This window comes from Neurospora tetrasperma (genome assembly GCF_000213175.1).
Source record: "Neurospora tetrasperma FGSC 2508 unplaced genomic scaffold NEUTE1scaffold_6, whole genome shotgun sequence".
NCBI classification, from domain to species: domain Eukaryota; kingdom Fungi; phylum Ascomycota; class Sordariomycetes; order Sordariales; family Sordariaceae; genus Neurospora; species Neurospora tetrasperma.
Genome location: NW_009799104.1, coordinates 2353335 through 2364333, shown reverse-complemented (window position 1 = coordinate 2364333; position 10999 = coordinate 2353335). Strand labels below are relative to the sequence as shown.

At 52.8% G+C, this 10999-nt stretch overlaps 4 protein-coding genes across 4 annotated transcripts; 2 read left to right on the top strand and 2 right to left on the bottom strand.

Annotated features, from left to right (window-relative positions):
* Positions 1-263: 263 nt before the first annotated feature.
* NEUTE1DRAFT_104008 (uncharacterized protein) lies at positions 264-1457 on the bottom strand (the record flags this gene model as incomplete). The annotated part of the gene is made up of 6 exons (XM_009856207.1): positions 264-486; positions 732-831; positions 898-978; positions 1093-1190; positions 1311-1357; positions 1401-1457. The coding sequence occupies 6 exons, from the start codon at positions 1455-1457 to the stop codon at positions 264-266; spliced, it is 606 nt and encodes a 201-aa protein (XP_009854509.1).
* Positions 1458-1591: 134 nt separating this feature from the next.
* Positions 1592-5298, top strand: NEUTE1DRAFT_148863 (uncharacterized protein; the record flags this gene model as incomplete). Its single annotated transcript, XM_009856206.1, has 3 exons — positions 1592-1657; positions 1719-2148; positions 2222-5298. The coding sequence occupies 3 exons, from the start codon at positions 1592-1594 to the stop codon at positions 5296-5298; spliced, it is 3573 nt and encodes a 1190-aa protein (XP_009854508.1).
* A 255-nt stretch (positions 5299-5553) lies between these two features.
* Positions 5554-8159, bottom strand: NEUTE1DRAFT_124791 (uncharacterized protein; the record flags this gene model as incomplete). The annotated part of the gene is made up of 4 exons (XM_009856205.1): positions 5554-5933; positions 6008-6641; positions 6718-7644; positions 7717-8159. The coding sequence occupies 4 exons, from the start codon at positions 8157-8159 to the stop codon at positions 5844-5846; spliced, it is 2094 nt and encodes a 697-aa protein (XP_009854507.1).
* Positions 8160-9674: 1515 nt separating this feature from the next.
* Positions 9675-10929, top strand: NEUTE1DRAFT_148861 (uncharacterized protein; the record flags this gene model as incomplete). Its single annotated transcript, XM_009856204.1, has 1 exon — positions 9675-10929. A coding segment is annotated over one exon (1254 nt), but the record flags the coding sequence as incomplete, so codon positions are not given.
* Between the last annotated feature and the right edge of the window lie 70 nt (positions 10930-10999).

Here is a 10999-nt window from a genome sequence, read left to right as displayed (position 1 = left end):
GGGGGGAGGCTCGAAGGTCTTGGATGTCATGAGCCAATCACTAATATCAGCTAGTGGTAGTACGTAAAGAGAATCTGGTGTTTGCACTAGCCAGGGCTAGCTACAGGATATTGAACATTCAAGAGGATATTCAAAGTATTATTGTGTAACCCCATCAACGGCAACGTCAGCTTCCCCACAGCTGGACACCGAATTCGATGATGCAGGGGTTGAACCACAAGGTCCCGTCAGACGAACGGTACCTACCTTAGTGTGGCTCGGGGTCACGGTTGGCTCGGGGTTGCACCCAAGCCATTCCCTGGCGTGCACATCGACGCCGCCTCGGCCTCGCACTGGCCCCTTTCGTCTTGGTACCTGACGTTCCTGGCGTTCCTGGCGACTGGGTGTGCAAAAATGAGACGAGACCCTTGCTTGCGGTGCATCCACAGAATCTCATCTTCGGCCATTCTTCTCTGGGCATCTCCTCGCTCCCATTTCACTTGATCCCTTCTCACCAATCTTTCTGCCCAGGACTTTTATGTGTCTTTTCTGCTCTGTTCGGCCCTCCCCTGGCATTCCCTTACATACCACGTTCCTTCATGTTTGTTCCAATCGTAGAAGGTGTTTCATCTGGATACGCGCAAAGGGATTTGCCCAGTCTCTCATTTTATTTCCGTCTGTCTCTTTCGGGACTCGAAGCCAGCGAGTCGCCTACAATAGCAATCAACAACATCAGCCACCAAGTCCTTCACTTGACTTTCATCCCGTCTCCCAATTGAACTACCTCGACCACAATAGCAATCGGGTCGACCATAACTTGCGACGTCGCAAGCACGCAAACCCACTTTTGACCTGGCGATCAAACGTCAATCCGGTCGCCGTGACCCACGGTCCCTTCTCCAATCCTCGAAACTCAACCTGTCGATCCGGGCTCATCACTGCCCATCACTTTGCCAATCGCTGGCCCCGTCCCCGTCCTCTGCGCACGCCCTCCGCAGTCTGCACCCCGCGAACGAGCCAACGAGTACACAATCAGTCAATCATCGAATTAGTCGGACATTTGAATTGCTCGCTTGCTTGCTTGCTTGCTTGCCGCCCGCATGCAGGCTGAACCTTCCCGATTCCAATCCGCAGACGCACGCAAATCCTCGGCGGCGCTTCCACAACCATTCTGAACCATCTGCGGCAATGCGACTCCAGTTGGAATAGGGCTCGACGGTTCCTCCACACAGCGAAGGAAACGACCCACTCATTCACCAACCAACTGCTTCTTCTCCTTCTTCTTCTTCTTCTTCTTTCTTTACATCGATTATCCTTTCTCTTCTTTCCACTCTCCAAATTCATCGTCGTCGTCGATACCTTCATCGACGTCACGAATCTGGAGTGTCTTACCCCTTCACAGAGGTAGGCACAGTCAACACCATCGCTGGACGAGGGACGACTTGTGCCGACGGCGGGTCCGGGAGCATTCCACTCATTATCTTCTTTACTCTTTTCGGGTTTATTTCAATTGGTATCGACTGTGTCGATTGACCTAACTCTTCTTTCTTTACTCTTACCCGACTAGGACTTCTTTTGGGCAGCTCTACTTGCCCCCCAACTTGTTGACAAGATGGGGTTTTTTGATTTGTTCCGGCGAAAGGTGACTGTCCAACCGGAACAAAAGTGGGATTTTATCGTGAGCCTCCCTTACCCAGAAGCCAATTGATGGTCTCTTGCATCTACTAACCGCCATCAAGAGTCTTAATGACTTCAAATCCACATCAGTCTTCACCCCTTTAGCGTACGCTTACCTATGGGTTTCCATCTTTATCTCGTGCGCCGTCTACATCGTCGATATTTTCACCATGGTTCAACTGTTGGCTTTCCAGAAATGGTCTTCTCAGGTTCAACCAACCTCACTCATTCCTATCGTCGTATCAAAGTGGATTTTCACCATCTGCATTATCCTTTCTGCGGTCAACCTCATATACGAGCATATTCGTGCCAACCGAGCTATGCGCAGCGGAAGTGTCGCCGAATCCTTCCTTGATCACCTGGCCGCGAAACTCGAGAGTTTGCGAATTTTTGGCGGAAAAGGATGGAAGCGGTTCCTGGTTTTCGCCGCGTTGACCGAGAGTAAAAAGGGTGCTGAGTATATTGCACTGTTCTGCTACTTCAACTTTCAATGTAAGCCTCCCTCATCACCCCTCCCCCTTTTGTTGCCGTTGACCCAAATCATACTCATCAACGTGCCTATTAGCATGGATCCGTGTCCTTTTCTGTTCTGGACCTCGACAGGTTGTCAACGCATTCACCCTATACTCTTTTTACAACAGTAACCTCAGAGTAGATGGGCAGGATTTTGGAACCTCAATGATGGATTTCTTCAGAAAAATCGAGGCTTTTGCTGAGAACGACTACCGCCAAGCTGCTACTCTATCCGGCATGTGCTTTACACTGCTCATCTGGATCTTCTCATTCCTACAATTGCTGCTCTCCGGAGTCCTCTTCGTCTGCTTCTTGTGGTGTTATATCCCTCGTGCGGATGGCGGCTTGACTGGATTCTGCGAGCGCAAGGTCAACAAGCGCTTAAAGCAGATTGTGTCGGCCAAGATCAACGCGGCAATGGCCGAGGAGGAAGAAAAGAGGAAGAAGGCGCAAATGAAAGCGGCCAAGAAGAAGGGCGAGGATAGGCCGATGACAATGAAGGCGACACTACCGAATGTCGGCGCTAGCATTGAAAGCAGAACCGAGAAGTTGCCCGATATGCCATCGCTCAGCAGGCAAGATACGATGGCTACACTTCCGGCCTACACCTCTCGACCCTCTACCCCGGGAGGCTACGAGCTTGGGTCGATTGAAAAGCGACCGATGCCGCCATCCCGTGCAGGAACCTTTGCGACGCAATTCTCTGGCGCCTCCAGTACGTCACTCATCGGGGCAGCCGCCGAGCCCGCTAGGCAGCGCGCCAATGATGCTCCTACTGTTCCCAAGATCGATATGTATAATATCCCACCGACAAGAACAGCAACTATGCTTTCACAGAGCAGCTATGGAACTGCGTCGCAGTCGAACTTCGAACCGCGTCCTCTTGGTAGGGCCGCTACTGGGCTGTCTAACTACGATACTGCGTCGTCGCAGTCAGAATTTCAACCTCGTCCCCCTATTAGAACGGCTACTGGGATATCCAACGTCAGTTCTGTGCCTTCACAGCAACCGAGCTTTCAGCCACGGCCACTTACAAGAGCTGCGACTGGCATGTCCAACATGGGTCCTGGGCCTCAGTCGCAGTTCCAGCCGAACCAACCTCGTCCTCTTACTCGGGCTGCGACTGGGCTGTCTAACACGAGTGCTGGACCCCAGTCCCAAGCGGACTATCAGCCTCCTAGGGCTGGAACAGTTCCGCCTCAGAACAACTTTAGACCTGGCATGCAACAGCCACCTCCTCCCAGGGCTGGAACAGCCCCTCCGAGAAATGAATTCGGGCCTCCAATGCAACAGCCAAATTCCACGTTTGGACCTGGCTACACTGATAGTCCCGCGACTTACTCGACCGCAACGATGCCCGCTTTCCAGCTACCCGCTAGGGCGCCAACTGCTCCTGCGATGAGCTATTCTAACAACAACTACAGGGGCGCCGAGCCGAGACCGATTGAGCGTGCGTATACTGGTAACGCCGGAAACCAAAGTCATTACGACAACTTCTCGGCAGGTAGCCAAGTACCTCAAACCAACAACCCCTATGGTGGTTTTAGTGGCCACATGTCGAACGGGTACGATCAGGATGGCTACGGTGGTGGTTACGGCCAGGATATTTATAGGCAGGACAATTACGGACAACAACAAGGTTATATGTATGATGATAACGGCCATGACAACTACGGGCACGATGGCTATGGGTATCCAGCGCAGAACAACTCACAGATGCCTCCAAGGCTGGGAAGCGCTCCACCACCACAGACGCAACCAGGATACCAACCGTACATTCCCCAGAGGACCATGACCGCTCCGCCGGAGGGGCAGCCCTACTATCACCATCAGCAGAAACCTAGCAAGAGTTCTCTGAGTAGTGTGGCTGAAGTACCAGCTGAATTGCCGGTCGAAACCTCGAGTGGACAGCTGCCCCCCGCCAGAGCAGGAAGTGTCACCTCAGATTATCTCGAGTACATGATGGACGGCTCGCCTAGCTCGAGGAAGACGGATGCTCCTCCCAAGACGAGAAATGGAAGTGTAAGCAGCCAGGGCAGTAGTGGTGCTGCCAATCAGGAAACCAGGAGTAGCGGGACGCACTCTAGGCAAGGAAGCGCCGGTAGTGTTTCCAAGGCTGCTAGTGCTGTCAGTAATAGCACAAGCAGCAGCAGGAAAGGGAGCGTGGCTTCTTCCGTCAGCAGTAGCAGCAGTTCTCATCAGAGGCAAGGTAGTGTCGGCAGCGTTGCATCTACTGCTTCTTCTCGTCGAGATCCGGAGACTACTACTGCTCATGCCAGGCAAGCCAGCAACGATAGCGTCGCTGCTACCCCAACTCCCGCCAGCCGTGAGGATTACTTGGCCAACAACACCCTTGTTCGACAAGCAAGTAACGATGCTGCTTCCAGTGATCACCTCGGTGGTAACAGCGATAATGATGTCAGGCCAGAGAGCAGCGCCAGCAACAGCCGCGCTACGGCACCTCAGCAGCAGGAGGAAGATGAAGAGGACGATTACTTCGGCGGCATCAACCGCGCTCTCTCTCAGGACCAGCAACAGCGCCAGCAGCCCGCCTCTTCTGACCGCGAAGTCGACAACGACGGCGAAGATCTTTTCGGCCCCACTACCTTCGGCAACACCTTTATGCGGACCAACACGGCTCCCATTGCTTTAGACAGCAACAGTAGTGATGGTGATATCAGACCGATAGCAAGGACGGCTACTGCTCCTCCTTTCCTTCAGCATCAACAACAACCGCAACAGCAGCAGCAGCAGCAGCAGCAGCAGCAGCAGCAGCAGCACCAAAAGCAGGATGAGGATGAGGACTATTTCAGCCAACCGAGCTACCAATCGAGCTATCAACCGAGCTACAACAATTACAACAACAATAACGTCAATAACTACGACCAAAGCAACAACACTATCAATATCAACAACAATAATAGCAACTACCACAACAATAACGGGTGGAACGAGGACATCGAGCGAGGAGAAAGGATCATGGACATGAGGCAGAATCAGATACCCCACAACAATGGAGGAGGAAACGGAGAAAACGGACGATATGCCGGAGGGGGGTATGGAGGACAAGGAAGGGGAGGAGGAGATTATGACTATGACGGTAGTGGTTACGGTGGTGGCAGATGGTAGTGTGTCTTTGAGCCATCTTACGCCCAACCCAACTGCCTAAACAAGATATTACTGTTTACAGTATGTTTAGGTTCAGTTGGTAACTGGTCATTACGAACAACAGCAACACTGTGTATTTTTTTTTCTTTATTTCTGTCTTCCTCTGCAAAAACCTCGTTGGTTTTATTAGTTTATGATAGGCACGCACAATACCCCTGTTTCTTTGTGTTTACCAACTGCACAATACTTAAATATGAAAGACGGTGAACAGAAAGGCGGGTATAAGGATATAATACTAACTGACTTCTTGAGAAAGCACAACGATGCAAAACTACCTAATACTGGCGTAAACATGTAGGGTATCCTATCCCAGTCCCCTTTTCTTCTTCTCTTCTAATGAATGAATGCCAAACAATGCTAGTTTGTCCCATCCGCTTGACCTTACCATAGTGCCTAGGATGAGTGTCTTCTGGCCTCCTCCCCTTTCCATTTGCAAGGTGCCATTACAATTACCCCTTCTCATGTCCTAGCCGACCCCTCTCAAACAATGCTCGGGCGAGGCTAGGTTATTTTCCATCAAGACAATCCGAAATCTCCTTCGAGTACTTTTCCTTCACCGCTCTCCTATTAATCTTTTGCGTAGCAGTAACAAAACCCTATCATTAAAATACGTTAGCATCACCTTCGCCATAAATCCTTTCATCACGGACCAAGAAAAAAAGGGACTCACATTCGCCGGCGTCCACTCATCATCAACCAACACCACCCCCGCCACCGTCTCCATTCCACTTAACCCAGCCCTCCTCCCCACACTCTGCAACTCCTTCAAAACCGCATCCCTCAACTTCCTATTCCTGTGCATCTCACCCGGCGCTTCCGCGCCTAGTCCCAACTCCTTTGCTTTCTCTGTCAACGCCTTCTCATTAGGTACCACCACCGCGATCGGCCTCGGGGCACTATTGTCACCATGCACCATAATATTATGCACAAATACCGCTCCTCTATACACAGCCTCGAGTTTCTCTAGGGCAATGTACTCGCCGCCCTGGAGCTTGACGAGATTCTTGACGCGGTCGATTACCCGCAAATGGCCGTTGGCGTCGATCTCGCCAATGTCGCCGGATTTGAACCACCCGTCGGGGGTGATGGCTTTGGCGGTTTCTTCGGGGTTTTCGTAGTACTCTTTTATGACGCAGGCGCCACGGAAGAGGATTTCTCCCTGGGGCGGAACCGTGTCGGTGTGGTAGTTGAGTTCGGGGAGGGAGACGAGTTTCATTTCCACGGCGGCGGGCATCGCGCCGATGGCGTTGGAGGTCCATTGCATGGGGGAGCCGAGGGCGCCGTTGCCGCAGGTCTCGGTTAGGCTGTTTTTGACATGGTAAGCAAAGCGTTTTCTAACAAAGTGAAGTACTGATTGAAGACAGACAGAAAATCACCTACCCATATCCGTTTAGCATGGGCGCAACCACCATGGACATGAAATGCTGCGTGGAGGCGGCGATACCACTGGCGCCGTTGACAATGAAGCGCAGCTCGCCACCCGTCATGGTGCGCACCTGGCCAAAGACGAGATCATCGAAGATGGTCTTTCCGGGTAGGTTATTGGAGACGAGGAAGGACTTGATGTTGTAGGCGCCCCAGAACAAGGCCTTGGTGAGGGCGCCGGCGCTGTTGACCTTGCCCTCGATGCCCTTCTTGACGGTCTCCCAAACCTGCGGAACGCCGACCATGATCGTGGGCTTGAAGGCGCGCATGTCGCCCGGGCAGTTGCGCATGCTGGTGTCGGAAAGGGTACGGGCATTTGAGTATCCAAGGGTCCCGCCAACGAAGACGCCGAGGTTTTCCAGGACGAGTTCGAAGATGTGGGCAAGCGGCAGGTAGGCGAGAACTCGGTCGCGGTGGGTGACGGATTCCTCCATGACGGCGTAGAGACCGGCTACGGCGGCGACAAAGCCAGCGTGGCTGACGGGAACGCCCTTGGGTGGACCGGTGCTGCCGGAGGTGTACATGATGCAGTAGGTATCGTCCGGATTGGGGGGTGTGAGTGGGACGGGGTTCTCTTCGCCGAGAGCACGAAGTTCTTCGAAAGAGAGCACGGTAAGGTCCGGGTGCTCGGCCTTGAAGGCATCAATCTTGTCTTGGGACACGGGCTGCGTAGTGTGATTATTGTAGATGACGATCTTGACGGATGTAGCCTCCTTGAGCGGGTTCGTAGCTGTCTTGAGAAGGTGAGGGTCGGTGAACATGGCGCTCGCCTTGCTCTGGACAAGGGAATGTTGGACGCCGCTCTCACCGAGGGTGTCGTAGGCGGTAACGATGGTGAGAGACTGGGACGAGGCGGCATGCGACATGCCGAGCCATTGGGGGCTGTGGTGTGCATAAAGACAGCATCAGCAAAGTGCAGATGCAAGAAGGAATAGGCAAGAAGCAGGAGCGTACCTCGTGGTAGCAAAGATGTGCAATTTGTCCTTGGGTTCCAAGCCGAGTTTGCGAAGACCAGCGCCTATCTGCTTCACGATGGTGAAATATTCTCCGTAGGTGATGTACGAATACGGAGTAAGCTCAAAGTATTGCCATTCCTTGTCCACCATGACGGTCTCGCCGTCAACGACCTTGGGGACCTTTTTGATGTCCTTGTGAAGCTTGATCAGCTTGCGGCTTCCTATGGCGCGTTCATCACCGTACAGCTCCACGGTTCTAGTAAGGAGGTCTAGAGTGGTGTTGACTCCAGGTGCAGGGCGAGTCGCGAGGCCATTCTTAGCCTTGGGATGTCGGCGGGGAATGGTCTCGCCTGGGATCGGTTGGGCATTGGGGTCCTCGACGGTAAAGGGAGGTTTTTGAATGAAGTGCAAAGGCACATTTCCGGGCCCTGTGTTCGCCATGGTAGTCAAGTTGTGTGTGATGATTTCGAGTGGTTAGAGGAGGAGGAGGTGTTGCCCGAGGGTATTATACAGATAGGTCATCAGGTCGGGTCGGGCCGAGGCTTGTGGAAGTGCCAATCAAAGCGGAACCGGGAGACGGTCAAGGATTGTTGTTGGGCCGGGTTTGCGAATAGGGTAGCTGTCAGACGTGTATCCGACATGGAGTCAGGCGGCTTGTTGAGGTTGAAGTAAAAGCGAAATTGATTGCTCCGAGCCAGAGTGCCCGAGACGGTAAGCACCTAAGGGAGAGCTACGGCTGTCGCGGATGGTCTCTTCCGTTGTTGCCGTCGTGTGACAACTCGACGGACATACCACTGTAGAGGATGTACGTAGAAGAGGTTCACAATAACCTGGAATTAGGGAGTGGAGAGGACGTGGACCGTGTTGTCCAACGTTATGGGGTGTACACATACAGTACATGACGGTTGTACAGATGACCTCAGTAGAACATGCTGCTGACATTCAAGGCAACCGACACGTATCTTCGTGGGCCATCATCGACCGCGTCACCATCCACTTTGTGCCCCGCGGCGCCGTGTGACGTCGCTTTGCATCGATGTAAGCTCTGGCTGGAACGTTCATTAGCATGCACGGGACTTCACTACCTAGGTATGTACTCTGCTCAACAGCCTCAACTCGGGCAACCACCACCACTTCATCGATTGTCAAGCAAAGAGTTGGTACTCACTCTGTACGTTTCGGGGACTTCAGAGTCTCTCCAACTTTGTTGCGTTGAAGGAGGTTATTTCGTTACTTTTCCTTACACATTGTTTTGCAGACCCCTGCCACAAGAACCGCGCTAACAAACGAACCATCATTGAGCTGTGAAAGCTCCATTGTCACGAGCTTCAAACTGTCATTCAGTGGGTGCCACTAAAACGAGCGGAGGCTGTCAGCGGCTTAGCACGGTAAGCACTTGTAAACAAACTAAAGTAACAGGGGTCCTATAACCTTAAATTCGTTGAGTGCTCTGTTCCATTCCGAGCTGCCGAGGCATCTCCAACTGAGAACATCCACATTGACTTCGTTCCTTGTTCAAGAGAGGAAGAGCGGAAGCATGTGAAGTTTCTTATTGAGGACCGACGGGGAATATATCTTTGAAAGAAACACAATGCGCGGTGGACAGGCTGGAGTTCTGACCTTGCTCAATCCGGATTGCACCAACTATCAACACCAGTTATGAATTGTAGCCCTCCTCGCTTCATAGCTTGCTGACAGAAGCTGCTGTTAGGTCATTCGGTGAACGCTGCCTAGCCTGGACGATATGATTCATATTTGGGTAGACCAGCATCAACATAGCCTCTTTTCACCAAATCCTTCACCATTGACGGCACAATATGGTTGCCTCCACACCATCACCGACTTGCTTTTATTCCCAACAAGATCGCCAAGTTTTGGTGATGGCTGCCTCACTGTTTCCTGTTGGAATTCACTACGTACCTTCAGACATTCGCGCCTTGGCTAGGAGATATCCAGATGACCGACTTTGGAAACAACACGCCAGAAGGGTTCAAACTCCCTGAGCAGACTTTCAGCTTCGATACCCTTGAGAATCACTTCCTCACACCATCTGACATCGGCCTCGCTTCGCACAACAATGCGTATACACAAACCCGTTACTCCAGCTCCGACTCCGTCTCCGGTTCGGGCTGCGGGTCGACGTCGGACACCACCGTCTCCGCAACCGTCACTACGCGGCGTAACAAGCCCATCCCGCGAAAAGGTCACACCAAATCCCGACGTGGTTGCTATACCTGTAAACGCCGGAGAGTCAAGTGTTCCGAGAAACTGCCCGAGTGCGACAACTGCACCCGCATAGGCCTGATTTGCGAATATCCCGAACCGCCCAACCCATCTGCTCTGTCACGTTTGGTCACTAGATCAGGAACAGGACAGCAAGCTCGACTGGCCAATTCTTCACCAGCAATGATCCTGCAGCAAAATCCCACTTCTTTCGCCCCTGTATTCACCATGGAAGACCTCCGCTTCTTCCACCACTTCCTAATTGCCGCTTACCCGCCTCTCCCCGTACAAGCACACAGTGTCTGGGATAATGTGGCAGCTTTATCCCATGGTTACGACTACCTAGTCCACGCCATGCTCGGCCTAGCCGCCTCACACCTCTCCCTCGTCACCTCCTCCCCCTCTTCCTTCTGCTCATCCCGCTCCTCCGGCTCCCAAGCAGCCCTCTCTCATCGAATAAAGTCCATCTCCCTCCTCAACCGCTCCCTCAGCACGCCCTGCTCTTCGCCAGCCGAAGGCGACGCCCGCTTCGCTTCCATTTTGATTCTTGCCTTCCAGGCAAGGTGCTTACCGGACGGCATGACCGAGTTCCTGTCCATGATCAGGCTGTGTAGCGTCATTGCTGGTGCGGGCGAGAACTCGATTTTCAAGGATTTGGCGGAGAGAGGGTATTTGGATAGCATGAGGAAGATGACGGCCAAAACGAAGGCGGAGGAGCTGTCAAGGAAAGGGTTCATGTTGGAGCCGGAGCAGGAGAGGTTGGTTGATGGGTTTCTGTCGAGTTTGGGGAGACTTAGGGTCCGGATACTGGGAACGGGAGGTGGGGATGAGGATGGGGAGGAGGAGGGGGGCGTGGGCTCGGGCCTAGACTTGGGCTTGGGCTTGAGCTTGGTGGAAGAAGAACAAGAAAGGGGGAGAGAATTGCCCATGAGGATATTGGAAGGCTTGGAAGACGCTGCAAAGACGACTAAAGTGTCACCGGCTGAAGGTCAGTGTTGCTCTCGACCCCCTTGTTCCCCCTTCTTTGCCTCATCTTTATCTGTCGGTGCTTTGCGAAT